The sequence below is a fragment of the Carassius auratus genome, chromosome 45, assembly GCF_003368295.1.
Source record: "Carassius auratus strain Wakin chromosome 45, ASM336829v1, whole genome shotgun sequence".
NCBI lineage: Eukaryota > Metazoa > Chordata > Actinopteri > Cypriniformes > Cyprinidae > Carassius > Carassius auratus.
Genome location: NC_039287.1, coordinates 15,051,715 through 15,075,713, shown reverse-complemented (window position 1 = coordinate 15,075,713; position 23,999 = coordinate 15,051,715). Strand labels below are relative to the sequence as shown.

The following is a 23,999-nucleotide window of genomic DNA, read 5'->3' as shown; positions in this document are numbered from 1 at the left end:
GTTCAGTCATTTCGCTTACTCTATTTGCTGGGAGACAGAAATGCCTCCAGGGTTTATAGTTGATAAGGTAGTTAAGATCTTCAAATAATGCAAAATAAAGTTTCAAATGAATGAGCAGCACTTCACAGAGCTGTGCTAACATTGAGGAAGCTAGCTGATTAATCAGGAGCTGAAGACCTTTGAAATCCTCCTTCCCAGATTTCCGGAAAACAGAAATTCATGCTAATCTGGAATTTCCAGTACAGCTGAGAGGAAGGCCCTAATCTTGAGTTAAAAAAAAAAAAAAAGCTCAATAATGCCCCAAACTGTACTCAGATTTGCCAAGATAACAAAATATCCAAATCAATGAAATTTATAAAACAAAGTTACGCTAAAAAATATTTAGGCCTGAATTTAAGATTTATGCAATTAAATTGCATATAAAGTGACAAGTAATGCCTTACTTGTAACTTTAGCATGTACATTTAATGAACATTCAGCATGTGCTATTGATGTGTTAGCTATTGATTTTTAAATGAAATACACAAGACGAATTGGTTAATTCATTTACATATATTTAAGTGACGTGACATCCAGCCAAGTATGGAGACCCATACTCAGAATTTGTGCTCTGCATTTAACCCATCCGAAGTGCACACACACAGAGCAGTGAACACACACACACACACACACACACACACACACACTGTGAGCACACACCCGGAGCAGTGGGCAGCCATTTAAGCTGCAGCGCCCGGGGAGCAGTTGGGGGTTCGGTGCCTTGCTCAAGGGCACCTAAGTCGTGGTATTGAAGGTGGAGAGAGCACTGTTCATGCACTCCCCCCACCTACAATTCCTGCCGGCCCGAGACTCGAACTCACAACCCTTCAAATGCCAGTCCGACTCTATAACCATTAGGCCACGACTTCCCACCAAACCCACGACTTCACGACTTTTATTTTACATATTTTAAAGTGCATTTGGATTACACAGTTTTTACATTAATAAACTAAATGGGATTTAAATTTGTCAGTCATACATAAATGAAACTGGTAAGATTTTTTTTGTAATACTAATAAACTGAGTGTTTTAAAAATACAATAACCAGGTTTATATATTTTTTTATTTAATCAATCAATCCAGTAGGTTTCAATCTCATACATTATAACTGGACTTTTAAATGTGCCACTTTTATTAGGTGTTTTAACAGTTGTCTGGCTGCAGTGTGTGAAAACAACCTGTCTATAATGATAAAAATCCACCCAGTCATTGTTTTATAATCCCAATAATTCACAAACACGTCTCTACACATTAGCAGTTCCAGGTTTCTCACATACTTTGATGACCATGACATGATTAGGCTTGGGTATCGAGTATCGGGTATTGATTGGAACCGGGACTAGCTTTGCGATTTTTCCGGAATCGTTCAAAAGTTAAAATTTCGATTCCTAGTTTCGATTCACAGTCCGCCAACCGGAAGAAGATACCGCTGAACACCAACTAAGAAGCGTCCACCAGAAGTGTTGGCATAACCGAGCGAGTCGAACATGAATAGCGTGCGTCGCCTTTCCAAAGTGTGGCTTAATTTTTCTAAACTAGGGATGGGCGATACATCGCATGTAAATGAAAATCTCTGCAAAATGCAACTTTTGGTCGAGATTATTTCGTGCATAGGAGAGTGCACATTGAACATGATAAAGCACCTCAGAGTAGAAATAAATGTGTGCCCCGTCTTTGACTTGCTGCGCCGACCATCCTCTGCTGCCTCTTCCTCTGGCTCCGACCCCCAGCCTGGCACCGCAGTGACTGCACTGCAGTCCGAATCCAGTAAGTAAAACAATACATACAATAAATAATATGTCTTGTGCCAACATTGAGGCACGTTATTTTTAGAACTGTTTCTGATGGACAAGGTCAGACTATTTCCTTCAGAAATACTTTTTTGACCCTGCCTCTTAAAAGAATCGGAATTGAGAATCGTTAGGAGCCAGAATCGAAACAAAGAATCGTAATCAGAATTGGAAACGTTCAAATTCAAAGATACCCAACCCTACATATAATACCATTTGTGATGCTCTCTGTCCTATAATCACATACACAGCCCTGAGTGAGAAGCTGCGGTCCGCCATTACTGTTCTCTTGCTGTAGTTTCAGGAGGTACACTATCAGCACCAAAGAGCCATTAAAAGTGTTGTGTGTTGGGATGCACCAACAAACATAGGAGTCTCTACAGACCGCTGAGGACATGGTGGTAAACTTTAATTTTCGAAGGAAATGTCCTGGAAAAAAATTGAAAGGTCCTATAAATTTGTGCTAACATTCTACACCGGGCTGCCTTACCAAAGGGGGTCAGGTCAGCTGAAGCTGTGCAAAGATTGCTTTTGAAAGAGGGATTGATACCAACACTTTGTGCGCAAACGTCAAGACTACGGACACCGTAAGCACCACACGTCACATTTTGATTTCCAAAAGATCTTCCTGGCTCTCTGTAAGGCGATTGTAAATAGGAATGTGGTACTTAAAAATTGCATTTGGAAGCAATGTGAAGTCAATAACAAGGTCACCACCAGTTAAGCTGTAACACCGGTATGCACGGGAGCACGATCACTTGAAGCTCCGGCAGGGTTGCCAGGTTTTCACAACAAAACCCGCCCAATTGCTACTCAAAACTAGCCCACTCATTTTTCATTTAAAGAGGACAAAGGCAAATAACAATGTGTTTTCGCTCATACCCTAAAAGTGACAATTTCAACAAGCCATAAGTAATTATCTGTGGGGTATTTTGAAATAAAACTTCACATACACATCAGAGAACAATTAAAAATATGAATATCATAATAAACTTTGGGTCCCACTTTATATTAGGTGGCTTTAACTACTATGTACTTACATAAAAAAGTAAGTACAATGTACTTATTGTGTTCATATTGTATTGTAAAACACTTTTTCTGCTATTGAGGTGGGATAGGGTTAAGGTTAGGGAGAGGGTTGGAGGTATGGTTAGTTTAAGGGTGGGTTAAGGTGTAAAGTATAGGTCAACAGTGTAATTATGAATGTAATTACAGAAATTGAATACAGATGTAATTACATGTATTTTTTTAAAAATATAAGTACAATGTAAAAACATGTATGTACACAATAAGTACATTGTATTAAATTATTAATTAAAATGTAAGTACATAGTAGTTAAGGCCACTTAATATAAAGTGGGTCCAAACTTTGTTTTTTTTTTAAGTGTTTACATTTATGTAATACAAATATACAGTAAATCACATTTAATGTATCATTTTTGTTAAAATGGTATAATACTATCAAACAACAATTGCCAAATTTGTCTATTCATATACATCACATTAAGCTAGACAATAGGAAAGGGGAATTTAGAATATTACCAAGTATCAATGCATTCTATGGCACCTTTAAGCTATGATTATTTAAATAAAATCAAATAGATCATAATAAAAAATGTTTTGGAGTGTTTACATTTATGTAAGACTAACAAATATACAGTAAATCACATTAAATGTATTCATTTTTGTTTAAATGGTGTAATACTATCAACCAACAATTGACAAATGTGTCTATTTATATACATCACATGAAGCTAGACAATGGGAAAGGGGAATTTCAAATAAACATCTGAGACAGCTTGTCTGGATGTTTCTCGTCATCTTAATTCAGATTCCCACAAAGCCTAACCTTTACAGGTTTGCACATTAAACCACTACAAACCATGTATTAAACCACTAACCATTAAACCACTACAAACGGCATTTCATTGGCTCTATTACATTTCAATGGCTCTGTACTTGTACTCTGCACAGTGACAATAAAATCTAATCTAATCTAATGTATGTACAATACACATCTGGCTGGTTAAACACACTGGAACACAGCTGACTTATAATGAAATCAGATTTGAAGTTCACAGTTATTAGTGAATGGTTAATTAGTGAGTGTATCCAGTTGAATGCCATTTACAACTCAGCAAGGCTGTCATCTGTCTCGAGCACTGACAGTCTCTAATAAGGTCAACAACAGGACAGGCTTCATTTTTTTCAATGCAAACATAACAATGCTGTACAGTATGAGCTGAAGTTTCAAAGTAGTGCTTAGCTTGTCAGTACAAGGAGACTACTGTGCTACTTATGCCATTATTAACCTTCGAGGAGGAAGATGTCAGTTAGATGTCAGGAACAGATTAGTTAAATAACTGTGTAGCAGTCAGCATGACCTATGTGTGCCCCGTGCCATAAATCAGAATGAGAATCAGAGGCAGTATAAAACTTCAAATCAATTCAACAGTATGACAATTTATTTAATTTATATCTATTTCGACAGACAAGTTAAAATCACCTGAATGAAATCAGTAGTGGACTGATATGGATTTTTTGACTTTTAAAACATGCTGGCATTCTCTGCACTGTCAATATAAAAGCTTGGGCACTGTAAATATAAAAGTCTCACTTTTGAAGCTTATCTGCAAAACAGCAAAAACTTATAAACTTATATTTCTCTGGCATTAAAACATAAAATAGAAGCGGTCTGTATGTCAGCGGTCAATGGTCTTGCATTGGTCTGAACGTTGGTAACAAACTGCAGTCCTCAACAGGGCTTAAACACATGTTCCTTTACACCAAATACATGCTGCAATGAAAATACATAAAATGATGCTTGACTAGCATTTAGATACTTGCATACAGTATGTTTTGGGTTTATGGGTAACCCTGCCTATAGCAAAATCTCATTGGTCCAAAATTTATCTGGCAAATTGAAATCATGCCCATGCGCCATGCTTTACTGCTTGAGCCTCAGGAAGGATATCACAAAATGTCTTAACATTCAAAATTAATAAAATTCATATCTTTGTCAATTATTCAATCTCCAAAGGGAATGTTCTGTCAAAATCTATACCAAAATCAAAGCAGATTATGTGCTGATACACAAAACCCATGCAACAAAAATGCAAATTCCCTTCATGAACAGACTGCAGCATTACACAGAAACCATTAAACCATTTTTTTCTTTCCCATCATACAACTGCTGGTTTAAAGGCATTTGGGGCTTCAATTATATCACCTTCTCAAGGATGGAAGTGGGTGTTTTTAAAAAAAAGCCTTGACCTACCTGTAGGTAGTGTGAGGACCGGAATGATGGTTTAAGGTCCTGATGCATCATGGGCTTCTCTAGGTTAAGGGAGGACTTTCGATAGGCCTCCTTGGCCTGGCTGACAGTGAGTGTTGACCAGGAACTTCTCTTCATGAACTTTCCATCAGGTGCCATGGACAGGCCCTCGCAGGCTGAACACTTGACATCATTGTTGCTTTTGGAGGTTTTGAGTGAGTGGTCTCCAAAATGAGTGTGCATGGATTCTGGGAAACTGTGACCTACGTGCTCATGATGGTGGCGGCTCAAGGCGCTGGCTGTGCGGTAGGTGCTATCACTATCTAGGTTGTCATCCGAGCTCCACCAGCCCCCCGTCCCTGACCGGTGCCTGCGCTCCTTGCTTTTACTGCGCTTGCTGCCGTGCTTGGATGAGTGATGATTGCCGTGGTGATGGTGATGGCTTCCCCCACCTCCACTGTCACCTTTGGTGCCATTCATCTTGGACGATCCCTCCAGTGAGTGGGACTTGGTGAAGAGCTTCTGGACAGAGTGCACCAGGTGTCGGATACGACCGGGGCTCTCACTTCGCTGCTCCCCACCAGGGCTGGCAGATGTGCGTTGGTACTGGAGTGTGTGGAAGCCATCGCGATGAAGTGGAAACTGTTTTTCGAACTGGTCCAGCAGGTTTGCGGGGATGCGGTTGCTCTTGCTGCTGTTGCGGTGAGAGGCCGATGTTGCAGCAGGAGCGGCGGATGTGGCTGAGGTGGTGATGGCTGCACAGTCTTCCCGGGCAGCTGGGTCATAGTACTGTGAATTGTAGTGCATTCTGGGAAAGGTGCTGCTGGAGATATGGTCGGCAGGGGCAGTTGAAGTTAGCGCCACGGGTGACATGATCATACAGTCGGAGTGAATGGAGCTGCGGGGGGACAGACGGTGATGGAAGTCCATGGCGTAGGCCTCCGTGGGGCTGAGCAGGTAGGAGTGGCGTAGATCGGACACATGCATGCCGTGCAGGTCATGGAGATGCTCGCACTCCACCAGTCCACATGGGGGCAGTGTTGGAATCTGGTGCATTGCACGACCACCTGATAAGCCCTTCATGTTCCTGGTTGGAGTGAGGCTACTATCCTCATTGAAATCTCGGGGTGGTGACCAGGAGGAATACTGCTGGTCTGAAATAAAGAGAAGGATATTAAAGATGAGCAGGTTTACTAGACTAGTCTTAAGTTTATTTATCTGGCACAACAATATCATCACTCTTGTTTCTGAAGATTTCATTTTACAAGAGGCTAAACTTATTGGTCAAAATAAAAATTATTTCAACACTTACACTCAAGTCATTAAAAACCTGTACAACTTGCATTTTTATTTTGAGAAGAAAATAACTTTAACTTCGGCGAATGTAGACAATGTGATTTGAACCATTTTTAAACCCTAGTTGCTAGATGAGTTCAAGCCACTGTAACTTATTCAAAGTAACTAGTAACTAGCAATGGCTTAGGAAGATTATAAATTGATATTTATGTCAGATGGACATAGTTTTTTAATGAATCAATTGAAAGTTTCACTCATAAAGACATTGGTTAGATTTAAATATACATAGTTCCCTACTAGTGGCTCAAAACCAGAGTATGTGAAAGGAGCAATACTGTATGTCTGAAATCATGGCATTCATAAAACAATAATCTGGAACAAAAGCATCATCCGGATCTGTGACTAGAAGTAAAGTTATCCAAATGATGGTAGTAAGTCACATGTCAGTGACCACATGACTAATGTATTAAATAAAGTCTGGATTACATTCATGCTATATGGAATGGATGTTTTTGGAGGGCCACTGTCCTTCAGAGTTTAGCTGCAATCCTAATTAAACAAACCTGAATCAGCTAATCAAGGTCTTCAAAATTACTTCAAACTTACAGGCAAGTCTGCTAGAGATGGTTGGAGTTAAACTTTGCATGATGTTGGCCATCCAAGAGTAGAATTAGGCACCCCAGATATAATCATTCTTTTTTACTTTTTCAAAAGAAGTACTGCACCTACTCCAATTTTGGACAGAGCCAGTTTCTTGTTTGGTTTCTGCATTACTTTTTATTATTATTATTATTAGGTCACACTTTATTTTAGGGTCCAATTCTCACTATTAACTAACCATTTACTATGACTTTTGCCTCAATTAACTCCTTATCTGCTGCTTATTAATAGTTTATAAGGTAGTTGTTTAGTTTAGGGTATTGAGTAGGATTATGGATGTCATGCATTATATGTACTTTATAAGCACTAATAAACAACCAGTATGTTAATAATAGACATGCTAATAAGCAAGTAGTTATTAGTGTGAATTGGACCCTATACTAAAGTGTTACCTATTATTATTATTATTATATAACATATGTAAGACCATAACGTGTTATTTAATTATTATTTTTTTATAAGTTGTTATAATTTTATTAAATGCAGTTAAATTTATATTAAATGCAATTTGTTTAATTTAAAATTGTTTTTGACTTAAGTGCATCTTCATGTATGCCATTTCATAATTACTTGTTGTCTTTGAAATAGTTCAAGTGTAATGTAAAATGCACTGATAAGCATATAAACGTAATATATTTTAATGTAATTTCTGTCGAAACACGAATGTCATTTATTTAAATATATTTGTAGTTACACATTTAAATTGTAATATCAAATGGTTGGGGTGTTATCATGTAATATGTAATCTCATTCTAATAAATTAAAACTATAAAACTAAACTAATCAAGTACTTTACATACGATTTAGTATGTTATACAACACATCAAAATAAGTTATTTAAAGCATGACGAAATATTATTAAACATAATTTAAAATTTATATTTATACAAAACTTTTAAAACTAAAACATTCAATTGTCTTGGGAAAGGATTACTCTCTCTTGGTTTTATAGAGCTCCTCCTTTATAGTACCATGGCTCATATCCAAAAGAAAATAAATAAATAAATAAAGCATTTAACTGTCTTTCAGATAGACTCCTTTCTTCTGACTAATGGGATCCTGAAGGAAACCTCTCTCTCTCTCTTTGCATGAAATTTATTATATAAGTATTCATTGTGAGTTAAAGTATGCTAATTCTGACAGAAAAGGAATCTTCTTTCAATTCTTTCAAAAGAATTATGACCACAAGAGAAAAAAAAAGCGTTTGTATATTTCTGACGTAACATTTAGAAAACCTAAATTAAATTCATCAAGCCTAAAACACTGAAAAGAGATGCCCTGAACTCCCAGGAGAGCACAAATCTGTGGTTTAGTTCCAAGTATGGTTGCTTTTATGCATCTTACAGCGCACCCATTGCAGAGAAAATTCACCTTGATCAACCAAGGGAACGATGGCGATAGCTCACATGGATTTGCATGGATCCTGGCTCAAACCTGCAGTCTTACGGCTGACAGTCAAATTTTAAACGACCACTATATCATACCACACTTTCAGGTCTGTTTCAACTTCTTTTCAAAGAAAATTTTGCACTGAAGTCTGTTTTGGGAAACTTCTAAAGCCATGTGAAAGCTTTATGTGAGGTGCACCATGATGCAATGAAAAGCAAACAAAACTAACAAAAAACATACTTTGGACCAACATAAAAAGAAAACAATTCATATTTGTTACATACTCTTATTGTTAAATAATCGTATTTTTTATATGCGAACAACACCTTCATTTCACCATAGTATAAACTGGCTTTAGAGTGTTTTAGTGCCCACCAACATTTTCAGTGGTGCTGATTCTAGAAGTCCATCCATCCATTCTAGAAGTATTTTCCCCATTTTTTTTTTTCATAGGATTTTTTTAAGGTATTTTTTAAGGCTTTAAAAGTCATGAAGCAAACCAACCAGCCACAAGGAGAATCACAACTTTACAAACTTTTATTTAAAACAACAAAAAGCATTTGGACATCAAATACTTTATAGAGAAACAGCTTTGCTTTTAGACAAAATGACCAAAAACATGGTTTTTGATTAAACCAATATTAAAATGCACTTAAATTTTTCTTCTTCTTCTTTTTTTTTGTGTGTTAGAGATATAAAAACAGCTAGCAACATCCAAACCATGTGTTCTCATCATCTGGGATAACAGCTAATATCAGTAAATTACAAATTAAAGCATAGATGCCAATGTGCATGAGAAGAAATCGGAGCAGGAAACACCTTTAGTGCTAAATCGACTCTTACATAATGCCCAGGGTCCATAATCCATTGCAGTATATCAAAGAGAATGAGATATCACACATAGTTGTCATGGTAACCATTGCTGAGAACTCTGACCATGAAAAGCAGATTTTAGAGTTTGTTACACAGGGATGACAGTAATTCACCGCAGGACTGCTGTTCCCAGCCGTCACTGGATTTCATTCAAGAATTATTACAGTTTATACATCTGTATACTTCAGAGCTGAATTCTAGATGGCTGTGTGATAAAGAGCTCGTAAGCCTGATGACTTCAGGATAGAGTAAATGGATCTTGCTGTAAAATTATTATCAAGCCTCCAAGTCAAAGCAGCCCCAGCAGAATCCACCGGAACCCATCGAGGTTTAAATATGCAACATTCCCAACATTTCCTCTGCTGCTTCTCTATTTTTACAACACACTGCTACAGAAAATGATAAAAGAACATGTGGTTGCTGTGGCAACTAAATAAGTGGAAGACAGACAACCGTGCGATCTCACATGCAGCATCTTGTCTGACACACAGTTACACACAATGACACATTCAGGGTCACTACCTGAGCAGCCGGAGATAATTAGAATTGTGCAATCCAAGGGAAAAAATGACAAAGATATGTGGCACTGATGTCACAGAATGTGGAATCTAAGAATACATGTTAGTACACACTAAAACAGGTTATGTAATCTACAGTCCTCTAGGTACAACTCTTTCTATGAATTGTATCAAATAAAATTACTAGTTAATCTTACACATATTACACACACGCGCACACATATAATACGTACATCTAGAAAAACCAGGTAATAAAGTATACGCTGTAGTTTAAAATTCTGATTTGTAGACCTGAAAAGTCTTAAAACGTAATAAATTCTTAAAACTTTTCCAGTCTTTAAATTATCCATATCCTTTATCATTATTATTTAATCATTTTCCATTAATTTACAAACCATTGTAAAAGTCATGGGGCCTTTAAATTTTGTTCCACTGTTCTAAAATATTCCGCTTTGGTTTACATTTTGATAAAAAATCTGAAGGTTAAAATATTTCTTTTTTAACAGAAAGGATAAAAGGTAGCACTTCATTTTACAGTCCTGTTTCCCATGTACATACTATGTACTTATTATAGTAATTACAATAACTATGTAATAACTAGGTAATAACCCTAAACCTAACCCTACCCCATCTAGTTACCTTGTGTTACCAGAACTTTCTTAGATAAATACACTGTAAGTACACGATAAGTACATGTTAGTACACGTACTGTAAAATAAAGTGCAAATCTTTCAAAATGAACTTCAACTCTCATGTAGCCTACGCTAACTCTCAAACCCTCACTGAATAATTGAATATTATCTCCAGCTCTTTATTTCCATCCTCTTTATTTTCCTCAAATTACTTAAAAATATCAAGGTATAATTAATAATGTGCCTGAGCTAGAACATTTTCCAGACCACTCAGACAAATACCCTTTACGCCAATAAATTACAACACATTATATTATTTCTTTTTTTTTTTTTTTTCGAATAACAGGAATGACCCAGGAGGACATGGCAATTCACCCGAGCACCTCGCAGATGAGATAGAAAATGAACTACATTTACTTAAGGAAAGCTGCACTTGTATCTTCTCCAGTGCCAGTTGCATAACTCGGCATTATCAAGTCTTCCCACCTCCACACCAAATCTCAAGTGAAACAAAAGATCACTGAAGACGAGAGCAGAGAAACGGCTCAAACTGTTAAAGATATCACTGAAGGGAGGGGTATGACTACCTGTCATTGTTTTAAATATTGGTGTCAGATTATAGGGGTATATGTCATTTAAGAACATATTTTATATTATGCAAATCCATTATGAATAAAAAACAATTTTAAGGTTGTACCAATCTTGAGAAAAAATGAAGAATGAGTCAAATAAAATCCCTCAACTGTCCAAATGTGTGGCCATTATTTACATGACCAAACACTTTCCATTATATCACTCAAATATAAAGCCGTTTCAAGCGATCATTTAAAAGAAATTATCTATACAATACTTTTTTGCGAATAATAAGAAATTATACACTTCAGGAAATGTAGATACTGTATACACAAGGGCCAAAAGTAACACTTTTGTCGAGTGCCAAACGGACATTTCTCCATAACACAAAGAAACATATGGGAGTTCACATATGTGAATTATTACATGCATTAATCTTAGAATATTAACTATCGACAGACATACTATGTGAACTGGTTTTTATACAAAATAACACACATTTTGCATATCATATATGATATATTTAGCAAAGAGCAAATAAACCACCACTATAAACTTAAATGTGTACGAGCAAAATGCAGTATACTGTATAGCCTTAAATTTAGCCCATCCTCTAAAGACCCTAAATGTCTCCACATTCTCATTCCACACATACAGTCAAACACAAAGCATTCTGGGAACTAGAAAGCTGCTGCAACTCAGTTAAAGTTGATTTAATATAATTTGTGTTAATCTACTGTAACTTTTTTCTATTAAGTACTATGCATTTTCAGTAATATTTCAGTTATATATGAAATCATTTTAATTTAATTAATTTCGCTTTTTGTTTTTTTAGTGAACTTTTTAAAAAAACTAATGGTAGGTAAAGTTGTCTTCCATATCTCCAAAGTGAGTGAAATTCATTTTAATTGCAAATGGAGAAACAAAAACTGACATAAAGAAACAATAAATATAAAGAGGGATGTAAATGGATATATATCACCATGGGAACTGCAGCATACTGCCATAAAGCTAAAAGTTACGAGAGATGCCTCCCCTCTGATGAAAGGCAAACGCTGTTTCTTTAGCATGCGATGCAAATACAGTAAATCAGATTACTAGATGAAATCAATGGGGAGTTCAGGATAACCGCTGCTGCCACTGAGCCAAATGAACCTTTTTACACACAGATAAGAAAACAAAAATAATAGGATAATAAATACTTTATAATAAATCAAATAATCAAACCTGAGATAAATGTTAACTGAAGAAGTTTCTGTCTTTTCTTGCAAGGTACTGTCAGTCCATCAGATACTGAGAGTATTTAAAGGATATTGTTTCTATGGGAACTATAAAATCTCATTTTCCTTTTCTTCTAAACAGACCCCTTCTTTTCAGAGAGGTTGAGAAAAACGTCATCTGTGAATCACACATCAAAAATACCACATACAACAATATTAAATAGCTATGTTAAAGACATTTGAAAAAATGATTTTCCAACCATGATTTGGAGCCATCTCTATCTTTTTGAATCTTTATTAATATGTTTTAAAGATGAAGTGTGTCGTTTATGCATCACTAGTGTCACCGAACATAATGGTAAATGTAACCAAGCTCCAACAACGATTTGTGACGTCACATATCCACTTGAGCTTTTCCCGACAATAAGATAAACTGAAGAGTAAAGGAAAATATGCTTTGATGCTTCCAGTTTCATCAGGACATTTACTGTATGTCTCTTCAGACTTCAACAGTGTGATTTATTATTTTTTATTATTGTTTTGCAAAAAAAGGCACAGTCTAATGGAGCCATGGCAAAGAAAATTTGGTCGGACGATGGAACAGCCAAGTGCATTGTATCTGACAGCATCTACATCGCTAAATGTGAACTATTATAACTATTAAAATATTTCACAACATTGGCTGTTTACTGACAAGTGTTAAAAGGAGTCAACCCTTAAAATGGATCATTTCCGAAAGAGGGTCAGAATGAGGGTTGAAAATTAATTTTTTTGTGCAAAAGAAAAAACAAACAAACAAACTACATAAGCAAACATCAAAAATAGTAATTGTTATTCATGTTACGGCCACTTTATCGGGGTCATATTGTACTAAATGTCATGCATAACTTAAAATGCTACAAAAGTGTCAGGCTTTAAAGTCATGAAATGGAAATTTGTAACTGTTTCTTCTTCTCTATTGTGACATATCTGAGTGAAATGGCTTCTCAAACAAGAAAAAAAAATGTACAGGGCTTTATTTTATCCACCAAGAATTGATTGGATCATTGTTATTTGCAAATTTCTCTAAACACTGTTATATTTGATAAAATATAGGAAGAGTCCATTTTGATTTCACAGTGACACAAGGCCTAGTCTAATACGGAGTACTTCTCTCATGCTGGATGAAGTTCAGTGAATAAACAGTAAAGTCCCAGTAATATAATAACACTGATATTCTAGAAGCTCTTTATGTGGTTCACACAAAAACTCTCAAAATCTAGTCAGAAAATACTCTCTGTTGTCCGTTTTCTGGTGCCTTTTGAAATTAATTAGGATGATTTTTAAAGTCCAGTTTTGAATGATTTTAAAGTACTCAAGTATTAATAAATTGAATTGTTCATATGAAGCTAAACGAATACCTTTTATTTATTCATCTATGTAGATAATTCATACACACCGTGTATTTTTGTCTCACTTTAAGAGTGACTATCTGTGGGTAAACTATTTGTGAGGTTAAGCCAAATAAAGGAAATGAACCAAAGTGAAAGATTCAGTGTGTGTCGTCCTTAACATTCAACAAACAAATCACTAAGAGAATGACACTCCAATCAGATCAAGGTCTAAGTAGCTTTGAGAGTTGGTTGAGGTATATGTGATTCAACTCGATTTAATATGAAATAAGTTATACAACCATGTAGACTCCAATGTTTTTTTTTTTTTTTTTGAAGTAAGGAAACATCTTCGCAAAACATTGCAGATGAGCTTTAAAATACTTCCAGATGAAAACACACATCGTACAGACATCGTCATTTAGACACAACCTGGCCAGAATTTCTATAGTGCTTAAATATCTGGTTTTTGGCTTTGTTTACACTGCACAGACCGATCTGTGTTTGACATCAACGTACCATGAGAGCTATAGAGAACAGGCAGTTACTCATGCTTTCGAATCACTCTTGTGGTACTTTCATGTGAAACTGACTGGTCTGCGCAGTGCCATTTCAAGTCAAACACAACACACCTAATATGTAGGCATATTTGCATCACTATAACTGTTCTCTGTAGATCATACCTTCTCACGCCCCAAGATAGGTCAATTATGTACAGGTGCAGGGGGGGTGATGACGTGATTTTCATATATATAATATTGAGATTAAACTTTACCTCATGTACAGTAAATGCAATACTTCAAATAATATGGTTAAGTTGATAATCGTAGTAAGCATAATAATAATAAAAAAATATGTGGCATACGCCATTTTAAATACAACAAATAGGCATGTAAACACCTTAATCACATTATTACAACACTGAACAAAGTGCACATGTTTTTTAGAGCTTATACGGATGCTGCATCTTGTTCACAGAACATCATGAATGAACTTTGTGACATTTTTCTGAAGCAGGCCAAGATCTACAGGAGTGCTAAAGCATGCTTAGCACCCTCAAACGAAATCAAGACATGATGTAAATAATAGATTGATTATGCATTGCTAATAACGGACCTTGTGTGATCGTGACATTGTGATTTTCATCAAGGCATCAAATAACCTTCCAATGCATCTGTAGTATAGACTGTATTGTCTGTAGTCATGTTTTGCATTTGATGTAAGTGGATAGGTGCTAGTAACAGGGCTAATGCTTGAGTTCATCTTTTGTGTTGTAGAGTATGTGAATAATGATGGAAAAATAATCTCACTTCTTAGTGAACAATTAGAATTATGAAAATTGCATGTAAATTGTACTGAAGAGGTCATGTAAACATTTTACTGCAATTAAGTCCTTACTCTGATTAATGAAAATAATCACATTATTACTGCACATGTGAACACTGTCATTGATAACATTTTGTATTTATTTGTGTTCATATTTGCTTTTGTAAAATACACCATTATGTTCAGTTAGTTTCAGTTTTATGGACTTTAGTACATAAGTTCACCCTTTTCCTGTGTCCGGTCTCGTTTGTTGTAAGAGTGTCGACTACCATAAATAGGAGTAAATGGGTAAATAGGAGCGTCTGTCTTATTTACCCATGATTTCTGTTGGATATTCAGTCGTGTACCTTGTCTGTCCGTCTGAAACAATGTGTAATAATATTGATGTGACTTGCCTTCAAGTGTAATGATCTCTCTATTATTATTATTATTCTTGCAACTATAATTATTATATCCATATAAGTAATATTTATCATATCATTCAAGAATTAATCAGTACTGGTATTGGTCTCATCCTAAACAGCCTCTTTCTCTCACATATCGTCTCTTTGTAGGAAAATCCAATTAATTCCAGTGAATCTGTCCTAAATGGACCTTGTATGTACAAACCCGATTCCAAAAAAGTTGGGACACTGTACAAATTGTGAGTAAAAAAGGAATGGAATAATTTACAAATGTCATAAACTTATATTTCATTCACAGTAGAATATAGATAACATATCAAATGTTGAAAGTGAGCCATTTTGAAATGTAATGCCAAATATTGGCTCATTTTGGATTTCATGAGAGCTACACATTCCAAAAAAGTTGGGACAGGTAGCAATAAGAGGCCGGAAAAGTTAAATGTACATATAAGGAACAACTGGAGGACCAATTTGCTACTTATTAGGTCAACTGGCAACATGATTGGATATAAAAAGAGCCTCTCAGAGTGGCAGTGTCTCTCAGAAGTCAAGATGGGCAGAGGATCACCAATTCCCCCAATGCGGTGGTGAAAAATAGTGGAGCAATATCAGAAAGGAGTTTCTCAATGAAAAATTGCAAAGAGTTTGAAGTTATCATCATCTACAGTGCATAATATCATCCAAAGATTCAGAGAATCTGGAACAATCTCTGTGGGTAAGGGTCAAGGTCGGAAAACCATACTGGATGCCTGTGATCTTCGGGCCCTTAGACGGCACTGCATTACATACAGGAATGCTACTGTAATGGAAATCACAACATGGGCTCAGGAATACTTCAAGAAAACATTGTCGGTGAACACAATCCACTGTGCCATTCGCCGTTGCTAGCTAAAACTCTATAGGTCAAAAAAGAATCCATATCTAAACATGATCCAGGAGCGCAGGCTTTTTCTCTGGGACAAGGCTCATTTAAAATGGACTGTGGCAAATTGGAAAACTGTTCTGTGGTCTGACGCATTAAAATTTATATAAATTTTCCATCAATTTTAGCCAGTAGAAGCAACTGAAAAAAGCACAAAATTCAGGGCATGTCAAAACTTCTTCAGGCCCCCAAAACCCCCTAGACCTCAGAGGGTTAATGCTCTAGATATCGTATAGATATGTTACTGTCTAGGCAAAACTATTGTTCCAGCCACCAAAGACAGATTCGCAAATAACCTGTCTGATTTATCTGAACTGCTCTGTGTACCCATAAATACACATGAACCAGATGAAATGACTGGCAACATGGGCACTATATTCGTTAATACATTAGAAGCTGTTGCCCACATCAAATTGAAAAAGGTTAGAGGAAAACCTACTGTGCCATTGTATAACAGTAATACTGTTAATTAATTCTTCAAGAAATAAACTCATAGTCTAGTGCGGAAATGGAGCAAACTAACTCAGAAGTTTTTAGAATTGCATGGAAAAACAGTATGTCCAGTTATAGACAGGCTCTAAAAACTGCCAGGGCCAAGCATATCCACATTACCATAGAAAATAACCAACACAATCCAAGGTTTTTATTTAGCACAGTGGCTAGATTAAAAAATAACCAGATGCCACCCGATCACAGTTAAATAGTAATGATTTTATGAATTTCTTTATTGATAAAATAGATAGATTCTACAACGTCTCATACTTCAGTTTCATCCATCGCACCCAAAGATAAACTGCAGTGCTTTACAACTATAAGGCAGAAAGAGCTAAATGCAGTAAACCTATCACTGCATCTAAACCAACAATATATATATTAGACCCTGTACCTACTAAATTACTGAAAGAGTTGTTACCTGTAGCTGAAGAACCGCTTCTCAATATTATGAAATTGTCGTTATCTTTAGGTCACATCCCAAAACAATTCAAGATGGCGGTTAAGCCTCTTATAAAGAAATCCTGGTGAACTGGCACATTACAGACCCATTTCAAATCTTCCATTTATGTCTAACATTTTAGAAGAAGTTGTCTGCTCAACTGAGCACCTTCCTGCAAAAAAAACAAAACAAAGATCTGTATGAAGAATTTCAGTCAGGAGCAGCCCCCTCCATAACACAGAAACTGCACTTGTTAAAATTACAAATGACTTGCTTCTTGCGTCAAATCAAGGCTGCATCTCATTGCTAATTTTATTTGATCTTAGTGCTGCGTTCGACACCATAGATCACGACATACTCATAGATCGATTACAAAACTATACAATTCAAGGGCAGGCTCTAAGATGGTTTAGATCCTACCTGTCCGATCGCTACCATTTATTTATTTTTTTTAATGGGGAGTCATCTCATTTATCACCGGTAAAATATGTTAGTGCCACAAGGATCTGTCTTAGGTCCTCTGCTATTTTTAATTTACATGTTGCCCCTTGGTAATATTAATAGAAAATACAGGATTAGTTTCCACTGTTATGCTGATGATATTCAATTATATATCTCAACGAGGCCACATGAAACTTTTTAATTATCTAAGCTAACAGTGTGTTAAAAATGTAAAAGATTGGATGACCAATAATTTTCTCCTATTAAATTCGGATAAGACAGAGATATTACTCATTGGACCAAAAAACAGTACACAGAATCTCATAGATTACAATTTTCAACTAGATGGATGTACTATTACTTCATCTACAGTCAACAATCTAGGTGTTATATTAGACAGCAACTTGTCTTTTAAAAACCATGTTTCTCATGTTACAAAAAAGCATTCTTTCATCTTAGAAACATTTCCTAGCTAGGAAACATGTTATCGGTATCGGAATAATATATACGGAAAAGCTAGTTTATGCATTCATGACCTCTAGACTGGAGTATTGTAATGCACTGCTTAGGTGGTTCTCTTGCATCTTCAATAAACAAGCTACAGGTAGTCCAAAAATGTAGCGGCTAGAGTCCTTACCAGGTCAAGAAACTACAGTCTCTGCACTGGCTACCTATTCATTTCATATAAGTTAAAAAATATGATTACTCACTTATATGGCCCTTAATGGTTTATCTCCTATGTACAATCCATCACACTCCCTAAGGTCACAAAACTTTTTCGCATATGGCTCCCAAACTCTGGAATAGCCTTCCTGATCATGTTCGGGGTTCAGACACTCTCTCTCTGTTTAAATCTAGATTAAAAACATATCTCTTTGGCCAAGCATTCAAATAATGCATCTCATAATTTTGGACTGCAGTTATATCTAATCAAATGTGCATTATTATTCTTTAGCTTGGGTTAAACTAATTAATTTTACTTGGTTGGAACAGCAGCTACACTGATTATGTCTCTATTTGTTTTGCCACAAGCTCCAGTCTGGATCCAGAACACCAGAGAAGAGATGATGCCAACCCCTCAGGATATCTCAGATGATGCTAACCCTGAAACAATTTGTATCGTAAAAAGTGCTATATAAATAAACTTGAATTTTAGTTTTTGGCTGGTCTGGGCCAGTGTTGGCACGTTTGGGACAATCTAATTAGTGCAGAATCAGTTCAACACATATGCAACCTGCATACTCTTTCTTGGGCTGGATGATGATTGGTGGGCCGTATTCGCCTCTTGAATAGCCCTACTCTAAAGGCAATATTTAAGATCCAAATGCAGCTTTATTGTAGTTCCAGATAATGATTAAAATAAAATCATCATACGGGAAGTCGTGGCCTAATGGTTAGAGGGTTGGACTCCTAATCGAAGGGTTGTGGGTTCTAGTCTCGGGCCGGACGGAATTGTGGGTGGGGGGAGTGCATGAACACCTCTCTCTCCACCTTCAATACCACGACTTAGGTGCCCTTGAGCAAGGCATCGAACCCCCAACTGCTCCCCGGGCGCCGCAGCATAAATGGCTGCCCACTGCTTCGGGTGTGTGCCCACAGTGTTTGTGTGTGTTCACTGCTCTGTGTGTGTGCGCATTTCGGATGGGTTAAATGCAGAGCACAAATTCTGAGTATGGGTCACCATACTTGGCTGAATGTCACTTCACTTCACTTCACTTCAAAAAACAGACTCCATGAACCACAGGGTAATGAAAGGCACAATGAAACAGAACGCAATACTGCAGCAAACTAAGATCAGTGGAACAAGGTATTTAAAGGGGCACTTAACAAGACTAATAACACACAGCTGACGTAATGGACCAATAATTAAAGCACTGGGTGATGGAAACTGAAGTCCAAAAGTAATAGGTAATGACCCGGGAGGAGTGCCCTCTGGTGGCTATCAGGTTTCTTTAAGTACCGGTAGAACCGAGGTCCCGTTCAAACCCGGTTCAGTGCAGAAAACGAGGACAGAATCTCAAAATCCAGTCATGTAAATGAAACTTACATTTTAATATGGACAGTCATGGAATTTGTCAAAGTTAGCAAAAATTTATCAAATCAAATCTCCATATGGACCAGTATCTGTAAATGTTAAGCCGCAAAAGTTGTTTGAAATATGAATCCATGTTCTGCACGTATGTGAATTAATGAATGGCAGAAACATGTGGGTTTGTTTACTACATAGACTGAAGTGCATGACGCTTGCATTATTTTCAGCATCTGAGCTTCAGAGTTCTCTCTCCATCAAGCGATCTGAACTTTTCAGTTCATCTCAATGGACGCACAGCGCACCTGTATTTGATGCTCTGTAAACTCTTTGTAAAGGCGCACGACTCATAATATTACTATTATTTAGTAAAATGTATGTGATACTGCTACTACTGTTGAAAAAAAATTATAAAACGTAATTTTTTAAGAAATAAATCACAATATTTCTTCCATGTTTTAATTTTAATAGCAAATCCCCTTTATTTACCCATAAATAAATGTGTTTAAATTTCATAAATTAAAAGACAAATTAAATTTGGGTGAAACTTGTTTACTGTTTTTCATAATTATATAACTTGTAGAAAAACTTTGAACACAATTGTAAATAAGTATAAAGAATGGCATTGGTTTTATTTTTAGTGCTAAAAAGTTTTTTTTTTTTTTTTTTTTAGCATATTTTTCTGTTTTGCTTTGTTACCAAAATTGGTACCGAGAACCATGGATTTTCACTGGTATCGGTACTGATTACTGAAATTTTGGTTATGTGACAACACTACTTGAAACTATGGTTTTTAGCAACCCCTCCTGTCCACATAATGATAACCAGTGTACATTTGTTAAATAATGCTCTGAAAAGGTGATTAAGAATAATAGTTGCTAAATAACGTACTAATAAAAACATTTTGTTTTTGAAGCGGTGTAAAAAATAAATACAAAAAAAATAGATTTTGTTGTGACTTGATTTTAACAATTTAATTTTAATCAATGAATTACATAACATTTATGTATTAATTTATTGTACTTTACTGTACATATAAAATGCATTAATATGCAGTGTTTGGGAAATTAATGCATTAAAGCATTGTGTTATTCCCTAAAAAATAATAATAATAACCAATTACCTTTTTTAACCAATTAACCAATTACTTTTTATGGAAAGTAAAAAGTAAAGTAAAAAAGAAAAAATACCTTTAAGCTATGCTGCCCTTCTGGATTACATAAAGCATTGGATGCATGAAGAATAGAAAAGTATGAATAAATTAAAGACTACTGCGTGATCATCGTTGCTAGGAAAGTTTGTTTTATTTACTGTGTGTCTTACCCTGGTAAATACTTGCTGAATTGGCGCTTGGTTTTACGTTTGCCTATTACGAGACTGCCCAGTTTCAGTCTGTTAAATAGTGAGGCGTGGCCAGCTGACTTCAATCACAGGTAATCAGGCAAATATAAAAGTGGTAGTTTTCACCGCGCCAGCAGTCATGGCAGCTCTCGTGTGAAGCCTCCTCGCTTGAAGGCCGATGAATGTAAAGACCATCGACTCTACCTGCCCGACTCCTCTGAGCAAGGACACTGACAAGCCTCTTGAGTATTGCTTTTCTCTCATTTCATTTTTGAGTAACACTCCTCGTATGACTGGGAGGGGTGGAGCTACTGGTCTCCTTATATCAAAAGAATGGAAATTTGATCTTCAACCATCACCTACAGGTAACAGTTAATTTGAATCACATGCAATTACTGTAACCAACCCTGTTAAAATACACTTTGTGGTCATTTATCATCCCCCAGGTCAATTGGGAAACTTCTTGGAAGAGTTGGATGTGCTGCTATCAAACTTTCCTGAAGATGGTACTCCTCTCTTTCTGTTCTTTTCTAAAGTCGATTAATGCGTATATGCGTTATGAGGCATTTTCTCCTGATAACCCCGAAAATAACTTAAATTACACTTTCAGTTTTGATCTTGCAGATAAGAGCAATGCATCAATCAAATCTGTAAAGGGTCTACTTATTTGTATACAGACATAATAACAACAAAACACTTACAAAATAAAGATAACAAACAAGGTGTGCTGTCTGCAGCCTTTGTCTGCGCTGATCTTCATTTACAAACACATCATTAAAATGAACTGTAACTCAGTGAATACTCAACAAAGAGACATGAGATGTATTTCTTTAGAAAGCCTGACATGTCTACTTTTAAACTAAACAAGTTCTGCCGAAATCAAATATTCTGTGATAAAGTAATCCATATGAAAACAACGCGACGTCCGTTTTTCACGTCTCCATTCATTATCTTCTAATGTGACTACGCTCCGGCGCTGAACACTCTATTCAGATTATAATGTTTTACTGAAGCGCGTGGCTTGAATATGCACACACAACAGAAGACAACGCAGTGAGTTCAATTTCTTTCTTTTTTTTACTGTTCGCTTCACGATGAGAGGAATAAGACATAATTCACCCCAAGAAGATGTGATGTGGTTGAGGATTTGAAATGTGGATTTCCTCAGAAAAAAAGAATGAAGCACTTTATTCAGCAGAGATCGTAAACAAGTCTCTTTTTATTTATTCATATACTTGTACTAGTTTTCACATAACGTGTAAACATTTCACTAATTAGACTTTTTCCAAAGACTTTTTCCAAACTATAATTCCTGACTAAATGTGTAATCAAAAGAAATATTATGAAGTTTTAATAACAATATACAATACTATACCATCTCAGTATGGTACTATATTATCTCAGCTCTTTTCAACATTAATAATAATAATAATAATAATAATAATAATAATGATAATAACAACAATAAATGTTTTTTTTTTTCTGTAGAAAATCTGATTGTTAAAAGGATTTCTGAAGGATTGTGTTACTGGAGTAATGATGCAAAAAATTCAGTTTCAAAGTCAGCTTTGATTGTTCCTAATAAACTGGATATTAAAGTGGATATTAAATTATGTTGTGGGATAATTAAATATATTCTTAATAAACTACAAACATAAAATTATATACTTTTATTTTGTTCTCACATTCTCTCTTGTAACACCTCCCTCTCAGTGTCACAGCTGAATGAGAGGCTCATTATGCAGGCCTTTTCTTCTCAGGTGTAAATCACAATGATATTCATGATAGTTGATGTCTACTCGCATATGACTTTTACCAACAAAAAGTGTCTTAAATTTAAAATCAATATATTGTTTTATATATATATATATATATATATATATATATATCTATGGCCTATCATGTGTTAAGGTTCAGACTACAACATCATGGAATGCACTCAACTATTTACCCATTTAAATGAACATGTGCCTTATTTCCCCAGAGTTCCTCCGAGTTTACTTGAGTCCTGAGAAACAGAAATCTTATTGCGGCAGCACTGCAGAGAGACACTTTGACTCTAATGGCCCAGAGTGTTTCTCTCTTCTACCGCCCGCAGGGCAATGTTCATCAGATGATATGAAACTCCATTTTTTTTAATCAAGCAACATATACAGTTAGTGAAAAATTAGACTCCACCCCTGAGATCTGAAAGTAGCTTCATTCTGTTCATTAGAATGTTCCTTCATGTTCAGTTCCATCTGTGGGGCAAAGACAGCTGAATGCTTTCCAGAGACATTCCAACAAGAGCAGCACACAGTTTTGAGTTCACATGAAAACTAGATGCTTCAAGAACAGAAACATTGACAATGATGGATTTTAAGAACATTCACACTGACAGATTACCCTAAATAGTTCAAAGTTCTAGCGCGATAACAAGTGCAGTGCTAAAAGCTGAATTATTATTATTATTAAAATTATATTTTTTACCTATTTTTAAACTGAGCCTTTAAAAAAAAAAAAAAACTAATTTCAAATCCACAGAATCTATACGGAGTCAGAAAATATAATACCTTGTAGAATTATACACAAACAATATAAGATATTTGTGGACCTTTGTTTCAGACTTTCTGATAAATATATAGAAGAAATTTCACTCCATGGTCATCAGTGTTGGGGAGAATCAAACTAAAAATGGCAATGCTAATATTAAGTTTTTTCAGCAGTATGACAGTAGCTCAGTGGTTTTCTTTCCCGTAACAAGCTAATAAGTGATATAACATCACACATGGCTACTTCCCTAGTTTTCCCCACACTGTAATGCAATTGCATCTTTATAGAGAAGAATGTCTAGAAGGTCCTATTTTAAAGTCCAGTCAAATAATTATAAATTTATGATTAACAAAAAACAGTATCCCTGCACAGATGCCTGATTTGATATAAATACAAAATATTATATTACAAGGATATATAATAGGACAGTGCTTAA

The 23,999-nt window shown here is 35.8% G+C and overlaps 1 protein-coding gene across 5 annotated transcripts in view; it reads right to left on the bottom strand.

Annotated features, from left to right (window-relative positions):
• The window catches only part of LOC113063393 (disks large-associated protein 2-like), a 142,786-nt gene that overhangs the window by 79,949 nt on the left and 38,838 nt on the right, over positions 1-23,999 (bottom strand). For all 5 annotated transcript variants that reach the window (XM_026233753.1, XM_026233750.1, XM_026233751.1 and 2 more), the window contains one exon: positions 5,107-6,257. In XM_026233753.1, the coding sequence (XP_026089538.1) occupies positions 5,107-6,257 (1,151 nt within the window). The remainder of the gene's footprint in view (positions 1-5,106; positions 6,258-23,999) is intronic.